The following is a 22307-nucleotide window of genomic DNA, read 5'->3' as shown; positions in this document are numbered from 1 at the left end:
ACTGAGCCCACAGGCCAAGGAGAGAGGAGACCCTTGAAGGGAATCTGGATCATTCTGGAGCAGGCAGCAGGTCTGGGAGGAGGTGGGCAGCAGTAGAGGACGCTGGGTAACTAAGACATAGCAAAGGTGCCAGGCACCCGTGCGCAGGGGAGTGCATCAAGGAGAAACTTGGATGGTGGTAAATACTACCCATCCCCCATCCTACTGAACTACATCCTCACCCATACACGTGACCGGGAAGTGAGACCCACTCCAACCAGCACCATGTCACCAGAGCCAGGGAGCCAGCCTGGCGCCAAGATGCACTGGCCAGGACTGTGACCCAGGCTGTAAGGACATCCAGGCCCCTGGCACCATGCCCCCAACCCCCTCCTCTCCAGGACAGGCACATGCCACACAAGCAGGACAGCCAATGGCCCTTGGTTTTTATTTTTTTTCACATGAGCAGCAAAGGATGGAGATGTCCCATCCTTGCTCCTTTTGCATTGAATGTGCCTTAGGTCTTATGACCCTAGAATGTCATTGCAGGCCCCTCCTCTGGCTCCCAGTGAAGGGGCAGAGAGGAAAGCACTGATGGCAGCAGGGTGGGGTCCCAGCTCTCTAAGCCAGGCTCAGCACCCCCTCAGCAACTCCCTGAGACCCTCTCCCTGTAAGACTTAGACAGCAGGACAGAGACAGATGGCAGAGTAAGACACAGACAGGCTGAGAGACAGACCACACACACACAGACTCACGTGCACAGACACACATACAAGTTGGCCCCTTCCTTTGGCATGGTTCACCCTAGCCCCGGGGATAGGGTCTAAGGGTGGTGGTGGTGGGCCTGCACTCTGGGCTAGCCTCTGAGAGAGATGGGACCAACTTGAATCCTTGGTAACCCAAGCTCCCAGGCCAATGAAGTCCCCGGTCTTGCCTACGTGGACAGACACCCCTTCACCTTCCCACCCAACACTTAGAAATTGAGATTGTTCAAGTAACAAGGATAGATGAAGGAAAGGGAGACTCCATCCTCATCCAATCTTCCCAATTAGGGGCCTGCAAAAGGGAATTCAAGCCCTGGCTTGGGTCGTCTCAGCTCAGATGTCTCCTCTCTTCCCTCAATTCGGTGCAGATGAGAAAGAGTGGGAACGGGTGAGTCAGACTCTTCCATCTAGCAGAAGTGGGGGGAGGTCAAGACACCGAGCACCATCACCCTCCAGAGGGGTTTTGACAGTCCCGATGGGGCTGGAGGTGGGGAGATGTCTAATTCCGGCTCCATCAAGGAGAATTAGGCTGGGTCTTTTTAGCTCTCAGAATTGTTCTGGACCAGTAGCTTCGCTAGAGAGATCCCTTTCCTGCTTACCCTCTCAAACTTGTACATTTCCCAGGTGGTAACTGCCGCCCCAGGGTAGGCCTACAGCCGTCCTGACCCATTTCTTGCCCCAGGAGGAGAGAGGGGTAACCAGACCCTGGCCTCTCAGTTGGCCTTGCTCAGTCTGTAGTCTTCCACTGGCTCCCGGCTCTCAACAGCTGACAGGGCGATGAGCATCTGGGCAGCATAGTACGTGGACATGATGAGTGCCCGTGAGTAGGGCACCGGGAAGCAGAACTTGTTGAGGGCGATGGTCAGGTCTGAGATGATAAAGAACAGTGCACCACTGCCTGCTGCCAGCTCGGTCCAGCGCCAGGCTGCCCCGACCAGCCGTAGTCCTGCCATAGCCCGCCAGCCCATGAAGCCGATGAGGGCCACATAGACCCCCACCAGGTAAGTGAAGGCACCTGAGAGGCATGGGTAGAGAAGAACGTAACACAGGCCCGACAGCACTGCCATCACCAGACCTGTCCGAAGAGCCAATGGCCGCATGCCAAAGGCCGAGGCGTAGAGCATGTGGGTCACAGCAAACATCAGCAGACCTGGGAGTGAGAGGGGATGAGGGGATGCTGAGGGCCAGCTCAGGGAGTAATAAGTAACAGGGTGGGGGTAGGAGGGGAGTGCTTGGGATAACCCAGGAGTTTTCTCTGGGGAGTATCAGGGGTGGGAGGAAATCCACAGAGGTAAAGATACACCCTCCCTTCCCCTGAGAAACTCTAGAACTGATCACCAGATCTGCAAGGTAATCCTCCAACAAGGGCCCCACGGTCTTTGGCCTCAGAACCCCTCAGATTCTCCATATTCTTGTTCCAAAGCTCCCTCTCCCAAATCCTCAGCCACGTAAGACCCTCTAGCACCCAGCCCCAGGATTCCTCCCAGGTAGCTACTGGGGCAACTGACCGTGCACAAGGTAACCCTGGTCCTGCCAGATGAGGAAGGCATCACCTAGAGCGGAGAAGACGAGCAGCAGGAATCCTAGGCCATGGGCCAGAAGGAAGAGCCAGAGGCAGAAGATGGGCAGGCACTTGATGAGGGCGCTGACCCACGATGGGCTGGACGAGGGCAGCCAGAGCACAAAATACACGCAGGTGGCCTTGAAGAAGGGCACCAGCTTGGGTCCCTCACTCTTCACCTGGAGGACACAGGACAAGGGCAGCACTCAGCACTTGGAGCTCAGAAGCCCACAGAGGTGTTCCGAGCCAGCACCCTCAACCCAGACATATACCCCAGAGCCAGACCCACCTCCCAAGTAGGGAGGATTAACACGCAGAAACCCAGTGTGGCCTGCCCCAACCAGCCAGCACAGTATGAACATTCCCATCATCACCCTGAGGTTCAGCTGATTAGGAAGGGCAAGGGCTCCCCTGTTCCTGCTGCCCATGTGCATTCTTGGCCCAAAGCAGGACCAGAATGGTCACTCACTGGGCAGAAAACAGATCTTGGGATAAAGTCCCCTCCTGCAGGCAATGCTTCTCCCTTCCTGACTCCTCCCTGTCCCTCCCCAAAGCCCCGTTAACCCCTCCCTGCCAGCATCAGCCACCAGCCATCTGGAATGGAGTGGAGTCAGCAGGAAACCACAGAAACGCCACAACTAGCCAACTCGTGATCCTCTGCAGTGGGGCCAAGGCACAGGCTTAGGGCCCTGGCAACACCCGGTGAGTGCCAGGAATGTGTGAGGGTGGGCCCTCAGCGGGCCCTCTCCTTGGCCAGTCTGCTCCTCAGCCTTCACTCCAGCTTTCCAAAAGGTACCAGCCTAATAGTACCATCAAGAGCAAGGAGAGGAGATAGGGATGCTGGCTAGAGAAGGATTTCAGGGATTGGGGAGTGGAAGGGGCGGGGCGTCTCTTGGTCAATCTCATTTCCCAGAGAACAAGAGCAATTCAAGAGTTCATCAAAAAGAGAGGCAGGAAGCAGGGGAGGGGTTCTCTTTCCAGCTTTTGATGTGAAGCCAGCAGACTGGCTGGGAGGAGATGTGGGAATGAGAGGAGGAAGTTAAAGCAGCTGACTTGGCCTCAGCCAGATAAGGGGGGAGGGCAGCTTAAGAAAGGTGTGTCCAAGGCCACTTCAGGTACTCTCCAAGCTGAGGGAGGGGGCTGCTGCAGATATTTCGAATCTGTGATCCCCTGATGCTCTTTTTTTGGGGTTTCGAGTACAGGGTCTCTGTGGGTGATTCAGAACTGCTGAGGTTCCCTGTATACACACACTCTGACCAAAATGATTGTGCCTCTGGGTGGGTGAGCTGTCCAGCACAAGGCTCTGGGAACACACTGATTCCCAGACTGCCAGTTACCTGAGGGCTGATCAGACTGTGATGAAGGAGGTTGGGAAGAGACAGATGGTTAGGTCCAGGGTCCAAGCCTGCCCTTGCTCTGCCAGGGGTGAGAGCAGGGAGAAAAGATGACTCAGTCCCTTCCTATGGAGATATCCCCCATCCAGGCTCATCAGGGCAGGAGCATGGGTAGAGGAGGAGACTGCAGGAGATGAACAACCCCACAGTCCCCAGTTCTCCCCAGCAACCACCTGCCAGTCCTTGGAAGCATCAACATCTGCTCCATACCCCTCCCCCAGCCCTATACTTCCTATAAGGAGAAACAGGCCGTAGTAGTAGTAGCTGGTGAGACTTTGACAGTCATAGAGAATCCAACACTAGAAGAGGAAGGGTGGAGAAGAGACAAAGGTTCGAGTTGAGAAAGTCTGAATTGGTAGAGATGTCAAGAGACAATGACCCCTCTCCCTCCAGCGCATTACCAACGCTGCTTGGACTCAAGGGCGTCCCCTCCCCTGCCCCAGGCTTGTTTATAGGATGAGGAACGGGAAGAAACAAGTTTGGGCCAGGATTCCCAAGAGGTCCCAGTCACTCTCCTTCCTGCCCTTCCCCGCTCTCTCCCACGCCTCCCTGTGGTCTGCCCACGCAGAACCGGGCGGCCAGCTGCTGTCCCTCTCTCTCCGGCAGCCACCTCGCCGACCCGCGTCAGACACACAGACATCAACAAAGTCACGCTTCCGAGTCACGTGCCCACTGTTTTCCTCCCTCCCGCGGGCGGGCGGGGGCTGCTTGGAGGAAGGGCGCCCCGGGTCCGGGGTGCCGGGCCTTGACAGCGCCCGCCTCCCGCCCGGGGACGTCGACCGCCGCGGGATCCCTGCCCTTCCTCGGCCCCCGACGGCCTGGCCTGCCGCAGCCCAGTCCCCAGGCCGGTGGGCTCCGGCCGCGCCGGACACTGGCTCGCTCGCTCGCTCGCTCACTCACCACAGTGACCGGGGACACCATGGCGGCAGCGGCGGCGGCAGCGGCTGACACTCCGCTCCGGGCTGCAGCGGCCAGGACGCGCCCGCGGCCAGGTGAGTAGCGAAGACGTAACAAAGCCCCGGGTGACGGACAATACCTCCCGCTCGCCGGGCGCTGTGATTTCTGTCTGCGATCCCCATGACGTCACGGCACACACCGCCAATGAGGGGGCTGGAGTCAGGGGGCGGGGCGTTCGAGGCCCCGCCCCTCCGGGAACCCGGGCCAGGGCATCCCAGAACGTGACTGTTACCTCCGAGTGAGGACCGAGCTTGGCTGAGAGTCAAACACATTCCTGTCGTGGGCACACGGCTACACACATCTTCTCATAACCCGGGGATAAAAAACTGATTCCCTTCAGCCTTTAACCACACGGACATAGTTGACATAGTTCGCACGCACATAGTTACGATTAGACCCACAACCTTGTGTACAAACACCCACCCAAATGGACACACAATGGTCAGCGTATATGCCACCTTCAACATGAAAAGACACACATCAGTAGGTCCACAGCAGCCCACAGACTCATCGCCCTCACGTATATACAAACATATACGGACTCACAATTACCCTTAGGCATCAAACGAGTGCGTAGACACAAAACCCACAGCCGCAGTTCGACACACATCCTTCGACATAAAAGGAGACACTGAGACAGGCACGCAGCAGCCTACAGACCACAAATACTTAATTGCCCTTACACATGCCTCTCATAGCTCAGAGACGACAAGAACACATTGGGAATGACAGGCAGACCTGAGCATACTTAAGGACCCACACCAATGGAAACTAAGTTCGCCAAAATCCGGCTTAAGCAGCTTGAATGTTGAGGTTACAAAGACTAAAGGGACACAGGCACATTTGGAACCGGGCCTCATCAGAATCATGGGAATTACATGGATGCACTGGTAAGCAGTCAAATGGACTGGGATCTCTGTTCCAGTCTTGCCAGGTCCACGTTGTGTGACTGGATGAACCACTTACCCTCTCTGGCCTTGATTTCCTCATTCTTAAGATAAGTGCCTAATCTCTCAGGTTCCTCCCAAGCCAGCTTGTTGTATAGGACGGGGAAGGAGCAGGCTGCTGGTGTCAGGAAAGTCTCGGAGTCTTCCTGGAGACAGAGATTTCAGATACTACTTAAAGGATGGCCTGTGGTCTTTGATCTGCAGTAGGAGGGAAGGAGTTGTGTGCCAGGCTTTGGGAATTGGGTTTGGAGGGGATAACTAGCCTAATTAGCCCTAATTAGCAGCCAACAGGGAGTGGAGTTTTAAACACCCTGGGATGACACTAAGGCCCTCTTGGTGCTCCCCAACCTGGTGCTGGGCCAGGAGAAGCCTGCAGCTTGCCTTCTGCTAGCCCCTCCCACAATGGGCCTTTCTTTTTCTTTTGGGACCCGCCCAGCTTTGCCCAAAGCCTGTGCTGACCTGACACCCACTTGGAGTGGGGAGCAGCCCTCTATTGGTGATAGAATTCACAACCAGAGATTCAGAGGCAGGGGCAATAGGGTGAGAATCAGGGGCGCCTGGGTGGCTCAGTCGTTTGGCATCTGCCTTCAGCTCAGGGTGCGATCCCCGCGTTCTGGGATCGAGCCCCACATCAGGCTCCTCCACTAGGAGCCTACTTCTTCCTCTCCCACTCCCCCTGCCAGTGTTCCCTCTCTCGCTAGCTGGCTCTCTGTCAAATAAATAAATACAATCTTAAAAAAAAAAATAGGGTGAGAATCAAGACTTGGGATTGGGGTCACCCACAGCCTTCTCCCATCCCCTCCAAGCGCTTTCTGCATAGAACCCCAGTGGGCAGTGAACTCTGCCTGGTCTGCTCTCTTCCTAAGCAGGGGCTGAGGGGAGACCTACCTTACCAAAATGGGAGACTACAGTTGCTGCCTGGAGGGCTTGGTGCCACACATACCCACCCACACACCCACCCATCTACACACACACACATACACACACACACACACACCCCTTCCTACAGTGTCCTGCCTAGAAGAAAGGCTGGTTTGAGAGTTAGAACTGCTGTACTTGATACTAGCCCCTCCTTCTCTGGGACTTACCAGCTCTATTAACGAGGCATGTCACTCCATCTTTGGAGCCTGGGTTTCCTCCCAGAACATGGAGAAATGGGGCTAGAAGACATGTGCAAACATGTCCCTTTTCCAGCCAAACCCTTTCATGTCACCCAAGGGAGAGTTCTCAGAACATGGTCAAGTGGGGGCATTTTTCATTTCTCTGGACGTTCGTTTCCCTGTTGATAAAAGTGAGAGGATGGGACTATAAAAATGGTTCTCAACAAGCAAGGCCTATCAAAATTTCTTGGGAAGCTTTTTAAACACATAGATACCCTTGCCCCATCCCAGTCCTACTAGTTAAGTGGCACGGATTTTAATAAGCTTGGGTACACAAATCTAGAAAGCATGAGACGTAGAATTGTCATCCGCAGGGCCCGAATCAATGTTTGATTCCTCAACAGGCAATAATCGTAAACATAGGTCACCTGCAAAGCAGAGGCATCTCGCCCCAGTGCTGGTTATTCTCTGCCCTCTCACTACCCAGTTCCATTCTCAGCCCTTCTCTCCCCTGCCCGGGAGGCTGACCTCTATACCTGTATCACCTGGGCTCACTTGCCCTCTGGCTCCTGATGAAGTTTGGCTAACAAGAGGCAGAGGCAAAGCTGAAGGTGGAAGGAGGGCATGATTAGGGATTCCCCGCCCCCACCCCCACCACCAGCTTGCTGGGCTGAGCTCAAGTCCTGGCAGTGGCTGTTCCTCCATGTCCACAGCTCCAGGCTCCCACCCTGGACCTCAGGCCTACAGAGGGCAACTTCCTCCTGCTGTCGCTAGTCTTTAGGTAGGTGCCTCTTCAGCCCTGGCTGGTTTCCTTAACCCTGCGCACGTCTCTGCCAGGAGTCATGGTGTTCTATTATATTCTTGAGGGTTCCAGCACCCTGATACAGTCCCCAACAAAGCAGAGGTACTGCCCCCTTCCCAAGAAGAAGGAGCTTATGTCATTTTGTGTCTATGGATCGGATTTCTTGTTTTAGTTTCAAAAACAAAATTTTATTTTACTGTTTAGTGTTTTTATGTTGACTTGTGTATTGCAGGAAGCAGAAAGTGGGATAGGGCTGCCTGAAATCAGGCATTCCTTCCTCTCTGTACCCAAAATGGCCTGTTAGCATGGCCTTTTCCTCACAGCTTTTCATTCTTTCCTTGGACTGTCTCCCTCATAAGAATCTGAGTCCATCCATTCATTCATTCATCCAACAAAGGTTTACTGAGCACCAACTATGTACTATCTACCCTGTTAGATGTGGGGGTTTAAACGCTGCAGTGAGATATAGGCTCTGTCCTCATGAGGCACGCCGTTCAGTTCAGGCAAGCAAGTAAACAATTACCGTGTAGCGCAGCAATTGAAATAACTGAGGCATAAAAGTATGTTTTGGTTGACATCAGAAAGACGTCAGAATCATTCATTGTGCCTGGAGGAGTTGAGGAAGCTGGGGCTAATTCCAAAGGGATGAGTTGGTCTTTACTGAGTAAACACCAATGGAAATAATGTTCTAGGCAGACGGAACCGCGTTTGCACATAAGAGCACAAGAGACTCGCTGAATTCAGGGAAATGCCTGTAGTACTGGCGTAAGGTGGAAGGTGAAAAGAGTGAACCTGTAGAAGCAAGTGTGATCCAGGTCAGAGGGGATCTGAATGTTCTGGCTAAGGAGCTTGGACTTGATCTATAGATGACAGTAAGTTCGGTGTCTTCTGTTCCCTGGCTTCTCTGATTGTTCCCAGATCTCTTGCACCAGATACGTGGATAAGGCATAGAAATGATGATCAACCATCATTCTGGGCTAGCCTCACTTTCTCCTGTGGGCTTCAACTAACCCAGTAGCTCCTCCATCTCTGACCCGCATGGTTTTGCCACAGGATGCTTTGTTCTCATCTAGTTTGCTCCACTTGGCATTGTAATCCAGCTCTAAATTGTTTACCTTATTCTTGTGAGATCAGACAAGATCGGGCACGTTCAGGGTAGTACGGCCGTAGACAATTGTTTACCTTATTCCTGACCCCTTTGCTGGGTCCCAGCTGACTTCTCCATGTTTGTTCTGGGCCCCCAGAACACTTTTAACCAAGTCTCAGAGCCATCCCACCACATCCCATCCCACCCCTGCCCTACCTGTAAATCTAGGGAGGAAAATCAGACATTAGTGAAGAGGGCGTGTTCAAGTGTTCAAGAGGGCGTGGCAAGTTCAGATATTCTGATAATAATGTGGGGGAGTTGGTGAGTTCTTAGGGGCAAGCTGAATGTGTGTCAGCCAAATTGCAGTGTTTGGGAGGACCTGGATACAAATCTGGGGCTCAGGGCCAAGGTGAAGACAGGGATATAGATTTGGAATTCAGAGCCATACTGAAGGCTATGTGGATGAAATTAACCAGGGAAAGGTCTTGAGGGAATAGAGAAGAGGGGCCAGACCAAGTCCTGGGGGATCTGATATTTAAGAGGGAGGGGGAAAAAAGGAGAACCAGAAAGGAAACAAACACACAGATGAACAGATATATCTGGCTGTATCCAAATATACCCAGGGCCGAGTACACTCACAAGGAAAGAGACAGACACACCCAGAGAAGTATATGCTTACACAGATGATCTGCGGTCTCTGTGTTTGGTTGCCTCCTTCCAGAACAGATGACAGATGGTGGTTCTGCTTCCCTATTGTGGTAGGTCAGAAGTTTAAAGACAGAAGACAATGACCCATCTCCATTCCTGACTGTGGACTCCATCGGCTCATGCTTTGTATGAGGTTCAGCTCCCCCCACCCCAACCCAGCACATTCCTACAGGTCTCTCTCTGCTTACAGGAGTCAGCCTAGGAATACAAAATCTGAGTATCACCCATTCTCTGAAGACATCCATTCCAGAATGCTTCTGTCATGCTGGAGCCCACGTGGGCCTCGCAGGTGAACTCTGGAACGCCTGACGTAACCCAAGATACAGGGTCTGCTACTGGAGCCTTTAAGAAAAAGACAAAGATTTTAGCAGGACTCCTCTTTCCAGATACTCAGGGCTAAATTTAATGCTCCCTTGAGATAGTATGTGGGTCAGCGTCCCTAAGGACATTCTGGGCTCTTTGGTCGACTTCTGGGCTTTGGAGCCGGACACACCTGGGTTTTTATTCCTCTTTCCTTTCCTTTGTCTATTGACAAGGGCATCGTGAGGCCTTGAGACCTAAGTAGATTTCTTTGACTGTAAAGCTACAAAACTAAAGGTCTCCTAACAAGGTTCAATACCAGAGATGCCTCAGAAGGGATCCCTGATTTCAGTGGGGTGTGTGGGATTAGATGACCTCTAATGCCCAAGCTTCTAGGGTCCCTGGCCCTATGAAGTCCAAGTGTTTTACTCAATCCTCAAGTGGGGGTCACTCAAGTTTGGCTGTCTCACCAACCTCAGTCCCACTCCATCTTCCCTTTCCACCAAACCCTAAACCCTTTGGGTTGTGCTTTTGAGTTGTTCCTTCCTCAATGTTGGGATGTTAATATGAGGAAGTAGAATCAAGAAAGGAGAACTATCTGGGGTTTGAGCAAGAGGGAAAAAAAAAAACCTAGATGATCCCACTCATCAAGCCCCAGGACCCTGCATGAGTGATTATCTCCTTTACACCAGTGCCTGAAGACCAGTCTTGGGGTAACAAGATTGGAAGACCCAATCTTCCCAGATGTGTGATGGCCCCTGCCAAAACCCTTCTTCTAGTTACCCCACTAAGATACAACCATTCATTCGTGTAGCTGGTATTTATTAACCATTTATAATGGACCAGGCTGTATCTAGGACACAGATATGAAGCAAACACACCTTCCCTGTCCTCATGGACCTCACAGAGTAGTGGGAATGGTCAACGCAACGACCATGGCCTCCGCGTCCCACCTCCATCCTGTCTCCTCTCCTCAGATTTCCCAAGACCAGAAAATTAGGCAGGGCTGGACCTTCTCCAGGAGATTCCTGCCTGATGGGACAGTGAGGGTGAGGCACCCTTCGCGGGGCCAGGAAAATTATATGTGTTACTTCAGTCCTCTCCAAGTCCTTTCCTATTCCAGGTCAGCTTCCTGCCTCCCATCCAGAGAAGAGAGTGCTCTGGGAGCATGATGTACTCCAGTATTACAATAGGGCTTAAACTGCAAAGGAGAGACAGCTGGAATTGTGACCAGACCCCTCTCCCTGCCCCCGTCTGTAATGGCTCCCCACTTAGCCAGGCTCAGAAGGGGAGGGAGGGCAGCAATCAAGAGGGGATGCTGAGCAGTTCTCCCATCCTTGAAAAATTGGCTCATTCTTCTTCGTTACCACCACACACACACACACACACACACACACTCCACAACAATATCCCAAACTCCATGGTGCAGAGAAGGGCTATGAGTGATCTCCACTTGCTGCAGGATGACCAAGGAGACAGGCTCACACTATAGAAAGACACTTGCTTTAAAATTAGCAGTACCACGTTGTAAGATTTCCAGAACAAGTCTAATTTAAGAAAAAAGGACAGTGAACAGGGGTTGCCAATTTTTTTCAAGATTTTATTTGAGAGAGGGAGAGAGAGAGAGAGGGAGAGAGAGAGAGAGAACATGAGCAGGGGAGGGGCAGAGAGGGAGAAGCAGACTTCCCGCAGAGCAGGGACCCCCCCCACCCCCCACCCCCATCAAGACCTGAGCTGAAGGCAGTCGCTTAACTAACTGAGCCACCGAGGCGCCCCAGCAATTTTTTATTTTGCTACGTAAGGACTAAAAAGAGAAAAGCAATCAACCGCCATCACCATCACTTTATAAAGGAAAAAACATTTTAACCCTAAAAACAAAAAACATAATCTCAGAATGGAGGCCAATGCTGTCAGTAGACTTCAACCTAGCGTAAAGGGTCGTAGGACCTTGATTTCCCCCATTTCCTCGAGGCCAGCAGCAGGCATGGGGCCCTATGGAGAAGGAGGCACACAGAGCAGGCCCTGGCTCTCACAGAGGCCCACAGCCCCTGGTGGGAGTCCCAGCACAGCCACTTTCTCTTGGGTACACGACTGAATCTGAGCCTCAATTTCCTTTGTGGAAGCCAGTAGCTCCCTCAGAGTGTCTTTGGTGGGCGTTTCATGAGAAAAGTGCAGAAGGCACCCACACGTGAATGCGCCAGCGCAGAAATGAGCGCCCCGTATAGATACTCACCTTCCTCGCAGAGTGGGCGTGTGTCTGCCTGGAATGACGTAGGCGCGGTCTCTTCTGAAGACGAGTGGAACTTCTCAGCCTTCGCAAACTTCGGAGTGCATCCGAGTCCCTTGGGTAACTTTGCCCAGGCGTTCTGCCTCGATTGCTTTAGGGCAGGGGTCCGGCATCTGTGTTTTAACAAGCCCCCCAAAGGATTCGGATGCAGACGGAAGTTTGAGAACCTTTGTACTGGTACAAGTCAATAAATAGCCACAGGGACTTGTGATGAAAGGGGCACCAAAGGAACGGTAGCCGAAGGGTAGCCAGCGCTGCCTGCAATGGCACATGTCTGGAGAGAGGCTTCTCAGGACCGGGGGCATCGGACAGGTTTACCAGGCAGACCAGTGTGGACGTGTGCACAGACTTGAAAGTGGGGCAGAGTGCGAGTAGGTATGTCCGGAGCATAGGGTAGCAGGGCGAGGGGTGGGACACGAAGCGGGAGGAGGTGTGCTTTGGGCACTGGGTTGTGGTGGGCCTGCAAGGCTAAGGAGTTTCAAACTGATGACCAAAGGAAACAAGAAGAAAACAGAGAGGGAGACAAACCATAAGAGACTCTTAATCATAGGAAACAAACTGAGGGTTGCTGGAGGGGAGGGAGGTGGAGGGATGGGGTAACTGGGTGATGGACATTGGGGAGGGTATGTGTTTTAATGAGCACTGCGTATTATATAAGACTGATGAATCACAGACCTGTATCCCTGAAACAAATAATACATTATATGTTAATTAATTGAATTTAAATTAAATATATATAATCACTCAGTTGGAAAAGATTTTTTAAAAAAAATTGATGAACAAGTCCATGGGGAGCCAGGAAGCTTTGCAGATGGGGCAAACAAGCAGATTTTCACTGTAGAAAGTTCATTTTGACAGCAACCGGTATGGGAGTGGGATGGCACAGTCAGTACTAGGGACAAGGAGAACAATTGGGAAGCTGTTGCAGTCATCCAGGAGGAAGCTGGGAAAGATCCAAACTGGAGGAGTGGCAGTAGGGGGTGGACAGATGAGTTTTCTGTAGTTCTTTCCCACATCAGGATTCTGCCATCCCAGTGTGGTGTTTTACAAAGTTTAGGGGGAAAAATTGTCTATGAGGCTATTAAAAAGAACCTTTCTGCTTGCAAAAGTAACACATGTTCATTATGAAAAATTTGGAAAATACGGACAAGTATAAATAATAGAATAGGAATCGCCCAGCATGCCACAGTCTGGAGAGAATTACAGTTGAATGTTTTGGTATATTTCCTTCCTATTGCTTTACGTGCATGTTTCAGGTTTTAAGATCTAAATTCACCACATTTAAATTTCCCATATTGTTGAATATGTACATTGATTTGCTATTATAAATAATGCTGCAATGAACATATTCCATATAATCTTTGCCTACATCTTTCTTTTCTTAGGAAACAATCTTAGAAGTAGGATGATTAGACCAAAGGGAATTATTGTACTTGTGATTCACAAATTGTTCTCCAGATAAATTGCCAAAAAGAGTTTCAGCTTTTGTGACGGTTATAAAGAACATTAGTTCATCTCGTAAATAAACATGTAAATTCTTTACTGAAGCATGACATAAAGATCACATTTCTGTATCAATGAATTTCCTGGAAGCTCTGTTTTTAGGATTAATAACAACAAATGTTTTCTTGTGTTGGCTGTATGCCAGGCACAGCACCGAGTGCTGTACCTGTATTTTCTTTTTTAATTCTCATGATACCTCTATGATATAGGCTCAATTGTTGTTCAATTTTACAGATGGGGAACTTGAGGCTCAGAGAGACTAAGGGACTTGAGCTACCGCACAAAAAAGGAAGCAGGTAATTATTAACCCTCCGAAATTATTTAATTGGGTTTGGCCAGAAGTTATATCTGAAGCTAGAGGTCACAAGCCTTTCTCCCCAATTATTGAGGAATCTTGAATAAGACTGTTGACACGGGTGCTTGGAGATAAAGTATCAGCTGGCCTTGCATCTTGGATAATAAACAGAGAAAATTCACGTATAGGTTACCATAAAATCTGTGTTAAATCTGTATTTGTTTATATCCTTCATTATAAAGTTTGTAAGTTTGTTGATTAAGAATATCAAACTACTTCCTTATAATAGGACAGGTTGGTTTTAATAGTTTCAGGGATTGCTAACAACCTTGAGACTATAAGTATATTTACAGAAAACTACTTTTGTCACTGTGCTTGTGTTGTGAAACCAGGTTGTTTACTAAAGGTTGTGTACTATGTTTATCATAAGACATTGAAGTCACCCAACCACTTGTGAAAATTATCTCCCTATGACTTTCTTGACTTACATAACTTTGCTAATAAAGGTGACCCAGCTCATTTGTTGGAAGCACCACGACCACTACATTTGATATTTGCCCCTTTGGTGCCTGTATCAATTTGCTCTTTCCTGGATGTGGGTCGTAATGAATTGGATTTGATTGTCTTACCCCGATTGCCTTAGAAGCCCCATAAGAGATGAGCCCATGCCTGGTTCTGGTCATTTTATCACCAGTGTTTAACGCAGAGTCTGGCACGTAGTAGGTTCTCCTAATGACTTGCTGAATAAATGAGTGACTGTCTGAGTCTATCTGCCATATAGCCTGCAGAGGCCCTGTGGAGGGAGGAGAACTAGAAATGGTGAAGAGGGAGAAGTGGAAGGACTGGATATTGTGGCCAGAGGGAGAAAGGCCAATGTTAATGAGGCAGTGGTCGACAAGAATAGAGATGACTGTACTGTAAAATCGTGGTTCTCAAACAGTGTTCCTGCAGGACCTCAGTGGTTCTTTAATGTTCTGTGAGCTGGCCTGAAAGTACCACTAAAATAAAATAAACCTATGCTTGTTCTCAATTTTAGTTTTCTCCATCTTCAATTGTTATTTCGTGTATTTTTCTTAAATTTTAATTCCTGNTGTCTATTACCTATACAAAGGCCTTGTGTATTGTGGCATTTCATGTACCATATGGTCCATTAAAAAGTAATACATCGATACTTCAGAAAGTCCACAAATAATAAGCTGACGGTCTATTTGAAAATACCTGGGGAAGGGGCGCCTAGGTGGCTCAGTCGGTTGAGCATCTGACTCTTGGTTTTGGCTCAGGTCATGATCTCAGGGTCACTTTATCTTCAACCCCCATGTCGGGCTCCATGTTCAGTGTGGAGTCTCCTTGGGATTCTCTCTCCCTCTGCCCCTCCCCCCACCCTCTCTCTCTCAAATAAATAAATCATTAAAAAAAAAAGAAAGAAAGAAATCAGCAGAGGCAGAGGGTTGCAGATGGAAGGGTGTGTTTTGAGATAAGTGGGGTAGGGAGACCCCATACAAAAGGGCACCTTAGGACTGCGTTGTAGGGGTGCCCAAGTATAATGTTGTCCCAAGAATGACTGCATCTGACTAGAGGAGAAGTGTCAGTTCTTTTGGTGACCACATTGTCCCAGCTGCTTGGGCTGAGCTTGTAGTTGTCTAAATCCAAAATATTTTCTTCCATCCCTTGACTTCGCAACTTTTTGGATCAAATTCAGGGATTGGCATTTTTCCTATTACGTTTAATCTCTGTTAGATTCCTGCCCACGAAAGCTTTGTGGATTTGGATTCTGGCAATAAGTTCCGTAGGTCCTGTCCATCCCCTCTGCTATGGGCTGAATCGTGTCCCTCTCCAAATTCATATACTGAAGCCCTAACCCCCAGTGTGCTGGTATTTGGAGATGGGGCCTTTATTTGGAGATGTGGTAATTAGGGTTAGATGAGGTCATGAGGGTAAGGCTCTCAAGATGGGATTAGTGCCCTCATAAGAAGAGACCCCAGAGAGCTTGCTCACTCTCTCTCTCTCTGCCATCGTGAGGACACACCTAGAAGACAACAGTCTGCAAGCCAGGAGGAGGGTACTCACCAGAACCCAACCGTGCTGGCACCTGATCTCAGACTTGCAGCCTCCAGAGCTGTGAGGAAAGAAATGTCTATTGTTTAAGTGACCCAGCCTACGGTCTTTCGTTAGAGGAACCTAAGCTAAATGAAGACATCCTCTTCATCCAGTATTTCAGTACTCCATTATCCTCAAACTAAATATAAAATTATCTTTCCTATCTCACCTATCATCTAGTTGCATCCCCAGGTTACATGGTTACTCACCTTCCAGATGTCCTAGCTTTTGCTTCTTTCACACGCTGCCCTTGGTCCCACCTGGCCTCTATCTGTCCCTCCCCCCACCTGCAACAAATTTGAATGTGCCCCACTCTGGGTCCCTCCATCTTCCATAAATCAAGTTATGAAAGGCAGAGAGAGCCACTAATATTTAGCAAATCAACTAAAAACATAGGCTCTGCGGTCAGAATGTTAGGGTTCATGTTCCAATTCTACCATCTGTTAACTAACTGACCTTACGCAAGTAATACGACCTACCTGTGCCTCAGCTCATCTGTGAAATGAGGTGATTACCTGAGTTAAAATATCTATACTACTTGGAACAGTGTCTATTACATAACAGGACTCAATTGTTAACCATCGTTAATCCTCTGTCTCAGGTACAGTGCCAAGCACTTCATAAGTTACATCTTATGTAATCTTTAGATGAGCCCTGTGAAGTAGGAATTCCCATCTCTTTTTACAGATAAGTGGCACCCCTCTTCACTCTATCACTGTCCGCTCTTTTCTTGTCTTCACGACACCTACTACCAGCCCCGTGTAACATTATTTATTAGTTTTCCTGTTTATTGTCTGTCTCCCCAACAACCCTCCACATCTGCTAGAATGAAAGCTCCTGGAGATAAGGGACTTTGTTTTGTTCACCACGTAATTCTATGCCTAGTAAGCTCTCAATAAATATTTTTAAATAAACATGTGATTGAATGAATGAATGAATGAATGAACAAATGAATGAAAATAAGGAGCTCAGGTACAGAGAGGCAAAGTTGCTAGGCTAAGATCACACAGCAAGTAGCTGGCAGAGCCAGGATTTGATATCAGGTCTAGATGGTTCTAAAAATCCATACTCTCTCTACTGCTGCTTCCCAGAGCACAGTTGGAGGAGGAAGCTGGGGGAAGGGGGTTAGATAATATTCAGCTCCTTAAGCAGAGCTTCCCCCCACCCAATCCAGCTGATGCACTCTAAACTGACATCCCAGGTGCCTTCAGGATCACACAGCAAGTAGCTGGCAGAGCCAGGATTTGATATCAGGTCTAGATGGTTCTAAAAATCCATACTCTCTCTACTGCTGCTTCCCAGAACAGCAGAAACGAGCACAGTTGGAGGAGGAAGCTGGGGGAAGGGGGTTAGATAATATTCGGCTCCTTAAGCAGAGCTTCCCCTCTCTCCTCCCAGTGGTAAAGTCACACAGCACAGCTGATGCACTCTAAACTGACATCCCAGGTGCCTTCAGGACCTGCAAGCCAGCTCCACCTTGCAGGTATGACTGGAATGTATGGGAAGGGTACAGGATCTCACAAAGTAGAGAGAAAACCGCCAGCGATAGGAATGGCCCCAATCTAGGCGTTCAGAGGCCGAGGTTCCAGTCCGGGCTTAGCAAGTCAACTAACCACTGTGAGAATACATGTAATGTATAATGTTTCTTTTTCCTTTTTGTCGTTTGTGCTGATGGCATGATTTTATTGACACAAATAAGTAAACAAACTCACAAAAAAGGGAACCTACTTTAGAACCAATTAATTGTCAGAAAGGCTGTCTTCGTGTTAATTGTGCCAAAATTTTTAAAATGCTGGATTTGGCAGGAATTCTCCAAAATTGAAGTGGAAACATTATGCTTAATTCAGCTCCTCTGAGTACACTTGGGAGTGCATTTTTTGGAAAGAAATATAAAATTATCTTTTCTGATAATTATACCAAAGCACGGACCTAGTAAAAAATATATATATATTTTATGGTTAAAGTAACAGGTTGGTAATATTTTCACTCAACATTTTGGGTATTCTCTTTTAAGCTTTATATGCACAATAGTGGTTTTCAGCTTTTGTGTTGAACTTTATAGTTTCTTCCCCTGCAAAATGGGGTTGATAATTCCTATCTCACCAATAAGTTGAGAAATTCACATGGAATAACGCCTGTTGAACACTCGGAGGGGAACATGATACACTGTAAGCTTTCAATAAATGGTACTTATATTAGTTACTTGTTTCTGCTTAACCAATTATCCCTAAACCTCGCAGCTTAAAAAAAAACACACATTCATCATCTCAGTTTCCAGGGATCAGGAACCCAGAAGTGGCTTTAGCAGAGATGAGCCCGGGTCAGGGTCTCTCCTGAGGTTCTAGGCAAGATGTCAGCTGGTGGCCCGAGACAACAGTCATCACAGACTTGAATGGAGCTGAAGAGTCCGCTTCCAACCTCTTACCCAGTTGCTGGCAAGCTTCAGTTCTTAGCCGGACAGGGGCTTCCCAAGCCTTGGCACGTAGGCCTCTCCATAGGGCTGCTCACAACATAGAAGTTTGCTTCCCCAGAGTGACAGATCCAAGAAAGAGAGGGAAAGCGGACACCCCAGATGGAAGCCTAAATCATTTATAACTCCATCTCAGAAGCGACGGAGCTTCACTTCTGCCATATGCTGCCCCCGGGGACAATGCGGGAGGGAACTACAAAGGGTGTGAATATCAGGAGGCAAAAGTCATGGGAGCCAAAGTGGACACTGGCTCCTTACCATATTTATTGTTACTATTATTTCTTCATCTGGCTAAAATTCCGTTTCCTGGACCTACCTCTACAGCTTCCCGTTAGTAGCACTGAAGGAGCCATGGAAAAGCCAGAACATTTTGACACTGGTAGTCTGCAGACTGTGATGAATTCTCCCGTAGAGAGACTTAAGCACATGTTCAGAGTGTCAACACATAAGGGAGGCAGAAACAGGAGAAAAGAATTTTATGTTTGGTATTTAAAAGATCAAAGTCATCACAGTGGGGGGCGCCTGGGGGGCGCAGTCGTTAATCTGCCTTCGGCTCAGGGCGTGATCCGCTGGGAGCCTGCTTCTTCCTCTCCTGCTCCCCCTGCTCCTGTTCCCTCTCTCGCTGGCTGTCTCTCTCTGCCAAATGAAGAAATAAAATCTTAAAAAAAACACACACACACAAAGTCATCACAGTGGGAATATTCAGAACTTTGCTGGACTTCCGTACCTTTTTATTTCTTTTTTTTTTTTTTTAAGATTTATTTATTTATTTGACAGAGACAGAGACAGCCAGCGAGAGAGGGAACACAAGCAGGGGGAGTGGGAGAGGAAGAAGCAGGCTCCCAGCGGAGGAGCCTGATGTGGGGCTCGATCCCAGAACGCCAGGATCACGCCCTGAGCCGAAGGCAGACACTTAAGGACTGAGCCACCCAGGCGCCCCCGTACCTTTTTATTTCTTAATCACGTATGTGGTCGGAGATGGAGTCCATGTTTTTCCATGTTTAGGGCCCTGTCTGGAGCACACACTTTGAGAACCACTGTTCCCATTCTAAATTCTATCTCCTGGACTTAAGCCTCTGTTAGCACTGCCCTTTTTCAGGTTCCTCTGCCTTTCTCTTCTGGCTACCGTTTATCTTCTAGCCTGAGTGGCTAAGCTGACCACAAGCTCTTCGTGAAATTTAAAAAGTAATGTGCAAGGCTGTGTTAATTGAAGCAAAGTACCCAGGTGAAAAGAGGTTTCAGGCCCCGCCCTGGACTGGCCTTGCTCACCTTCAGTGTGATGAATGTCCTCTTACTCTCCAGCTGCCCCAGAACGGGCCAGTGGGCGGGGTGCACCCATGGCAGCTCCCTGAGTCCCGAGACAGTGAGCATTTGCCCAGCTCACACCAAGAGAGGCCAGGCCAGGCATCCTGAAAACCAAGGGCAGCTTTTCCAGGCAGCTTACTACGACCTTGATGATTCACTCCAAACTCAGGGACAGGACCCGTTTCTTTTCCCATCTTACTTTTTGGACACATTTCCTTCTACTTCTTGGTCTGACTTTGACATTCTTTGTATTTTCAAACTTCTTTTTTATTTTAAATTTCTAAGGTAATACCTGCTTGTGGTTAAAACAATAACAACAACAACAACAACAATAATAATAAAGTAAACCTGCCTGGTGCACAGTAACTTTCCTTCCCATCCTGGACCCCTTGCCTCCCTCCCCAAGGAGAACCACTGTGGATGGTTTCTCGGATATCCTCTCAAACATGTTCAATGAATTTATAAATAGGTCTCATCCCTCCTCTATTACACACAAATTGGAAAAAACTACATATAACGGTCTGCATCTTGCTTTATCCACCTGGCAAAATATCCTGGAATTCTTTCCTCATCAACACGTACACACATTTCACCAGCAGATTTATACCCCAGCAGACGTACAGCGGTCATTAAATGGCGGCCCAGTACTCCACCACCTGGATACGTTATTGCCTGTTCGTCAGTTCCCTTTGGGTGGACGTTTGGGCCTTTTGTTTGTTTTGGTTTTGGTTAGTTCAACAATGAATATCTTCACATGAGCAAATCTGTTTGATAAACCCCCAAGAGTTAAATCACTGGTTAAAGGCCGCATGCATTTTTAGTTTTGATATTAATCCAAAGATGACGCACCAGTCTCCTCACACTGTCCTCACACCTTCACAACACTGAGTGTTCGTAATCCTTTTACTGATATTTTTATTTTTGCCAATTTGAGAAGTAGAAAATATCTCAATTTATTTTAGGTTTATTCATTTAATTAGGAATGGGCTTGAACTTCTTTTCATGTTTGTTAGTCATGTGTAAGCTGTTCTTTTTCTGTGAACTGTCTGTCCCTTCTTTTGTGGTTTGATTTAAGGTGCACAGCATTCCCAAGGCCCTTCCCTGGGCCTGCAGTCCACCCACCCCCAGGCCCTCCCCCTGCCCTGCCCAGTCCTCTACTGCCGCCTAGTGACAGGGGTTGGATTCACCACAGGCCCTCACAGATGCTCTAATTGCCGGCTCCTCCCTGGGGCTTACCTCCCTGTTGGAATCATGCCCTGGGTTCCCAGGATTCTGGTTTAGCAAATAAAAATGCAGGACCTCTAGTTAAATATGAATTTCATATATACGACAAATAACTTTTTGGCTGGTACATACTTATACTAAAAAATGATGCACGATTTATCTGAAATCCAAATTTAACTAGGTGTTGGGTAATCAGGCAACCCTATTCCATCTGGGTCGCCATGGTCACCACGCCCTACCTCCTTTATTCTCAGCAAGTTCTACCCTGCTACATTCCAACCCAGCAGTTTTCAAAATTATGGTGGCAGGTGTTAGATAAGTCTCTGTGGTTAAGACCTTGGCTCTGGCTTTGAATCCTGGTTCCAGCCACTAACAAGGTGTGAAATCTCGTGGAATGAACATCCTCTCTGGTGCGACTGTTTCCTCATCGGGAGAATAAGAATAATAAGAGTATTCTCCTCACTGGGTTGCTTTGATGATTTCCAACATTAAAGCTACCATTTATCAAGTGCTGTACATGTGTCAGTTCCTATTATTATTATTAGAGTAAAAAAAAACCCACAGCAATTATAAAGATATTAAGACACATGAAAGTTGAATGCTATGGAGGCGTCCAGAAGAGTTGAGAGGGGTTTGCCACCAGGAGGTATGGAAAGGGGTGGGATAAAAGACTACTTTTATTAAAAATAAGTTTTTTAGGGGTGCCCGGGTGGCTCAGTTGGTTAAACACCTGTCTTCGGCTTAGGTCATGATCCCAGGGTTCTAGGACCCAGCCTCACATCGCCTGTTTCTCCCTTAGCCCCTCCCCCTGCTTGTGCACGTGCTCGCTCTCTGTCTCTCTCTGTCTCTCTCTCTCTCTCTCTCTCGCTTTATCTTAAATGGATAAATAAAATCTTTTTAAAAAAAGTATTGGGGTGCCTGGGTGGCTCAGTTGGTTAGCGTCTGCCTTCAACTCAGGTCATGATCCCAGGGTCCTGGGATGGAGCCCCGCATCGGGCTCCTTGCTCAGCCAGAAGCCTGCTTCTCCCTCTCCCTCTGCCCCTCCCCCCAGTTAGTACTCTCTCTCTCTCAGTCTGTTCTCTCTCTCTCTAAGAAATAAAATCTTTAAAAATAAATAAAAATTTAAAAATAAGTTTTTTATTTAACTTTTATTTATTTTTTGAGAGAGAGAGGAGAGGAGGGGCAGAAGGAGAGAATCTCAAGCCAACTCCCCGATGAGCTGAGGGTGAGGGGGAGCCTGATGCGGGGCTCAGTGTCACGACGCATGAGATCATGACCTGAGCTGAAACCAAGAGTTGACGCTTAACCCTCTGAGCCACCCAGGTGCCCCTCTGAATTTTTTTTCTTAAGTTTTTAGGCATGAGGGGCCAGAGCTCTGACTGCATTTTCAGTGACCTTTATCCTCCTCTCTTCAGCGTGTCAGCTTCCCTTGTAATAGCAAAGTGGCTGCAGCCAGGCCAGGCCTCAGATGAGCACACCTAACCCTCTGGAGCAATCTTCTTTCCTTGTCATGCCTTAAAGGCCTGC

General features: G+C 48.6%; 2 protein-coding genes across 3 annotated transcripts in view; one reads left to right on the top strand and one right to left on the bottom strand.

Annotated features, from left to right (window-relative positions):
• Positions 1-408: 408 nt before the first annotated feature.
• On the bottom strand, positions 409-4728 carry TMEM86A (transmembrane protein 86A). The gene is made up of 3 exons (XM_040638889.1): positions 4599-4728; positions 2252-2483; positions 409-1893 (listed from the first exon to the last, which is right to left on the bottom strand). The coding sequence occupies exons 1-3, from the start codon at positions 4617-4619 to the stop codon at positions 1457-1459; spliced, it is 690 nt and encodes a 229-aa protein (XP_040494823.1). The 5' UTR covers positions 4620-4728; the 3' UTR covers positions 409-1456.
• Positions 4554-22307, top strand: part of SPTY2D1 (SPT2 chromatin protein domain containing 1) — a 46796-nt gene continuing 29042 nt past the window's right edge. For both annotated transcript variants that reach the window (XM_040638888.1, XM_040638887.1), the window contains exons 1-2: positions 4554-4690; positions 13624-13685. The gene's annotated coding sequence lies outside the window, so the exon portion shown is untranslated. The remainder of the gene's footprint in view (positions 4691-13623; positions 13686-22307) is intronic.

This window comes from Ursus maritimus, unplaced genomic scaffold, assembly GCF_017311325.1.
Source record: "Ursus maritimus isolate PB19 unplaced genomic scaffold, ASM1731132v1 scaffold_23, whole genome shotgun sequence".
Classification (NCBI taxonomy): domain Eukaryota; kingdom Metazoa; phylum Chordata; class Mammalia; order Carnivora; family Ursidae; genus Ursus; species Ursus maritimus.
Note: the sequence above shows the minus strand (reverse complement) of the source record. Positions and strands in the feature narration are given on the sequence as shown.

Coding starts and splice junctions, on each gene's coding strand:
- TMEM86A (XM_040638889.1), bottom strand. CDS start 4,619: ATGGTGTCCCCGGTCACTGTG. Junction 2,484..4,598: donor TGGTGTCCCCGGTCACTGTG/GTGAGTGAGCGA, acceptor TGTGTCCTCCAG/GTGAAGAGTGAGGGACCCAA. Junction 1,894..2,251: donor CCAGGGTTACCTTGTGCACG/GTCAGTTGCCCC, acceptor TCTCACTCCCAG/GTCTGCTGATGTTTGCTGTG.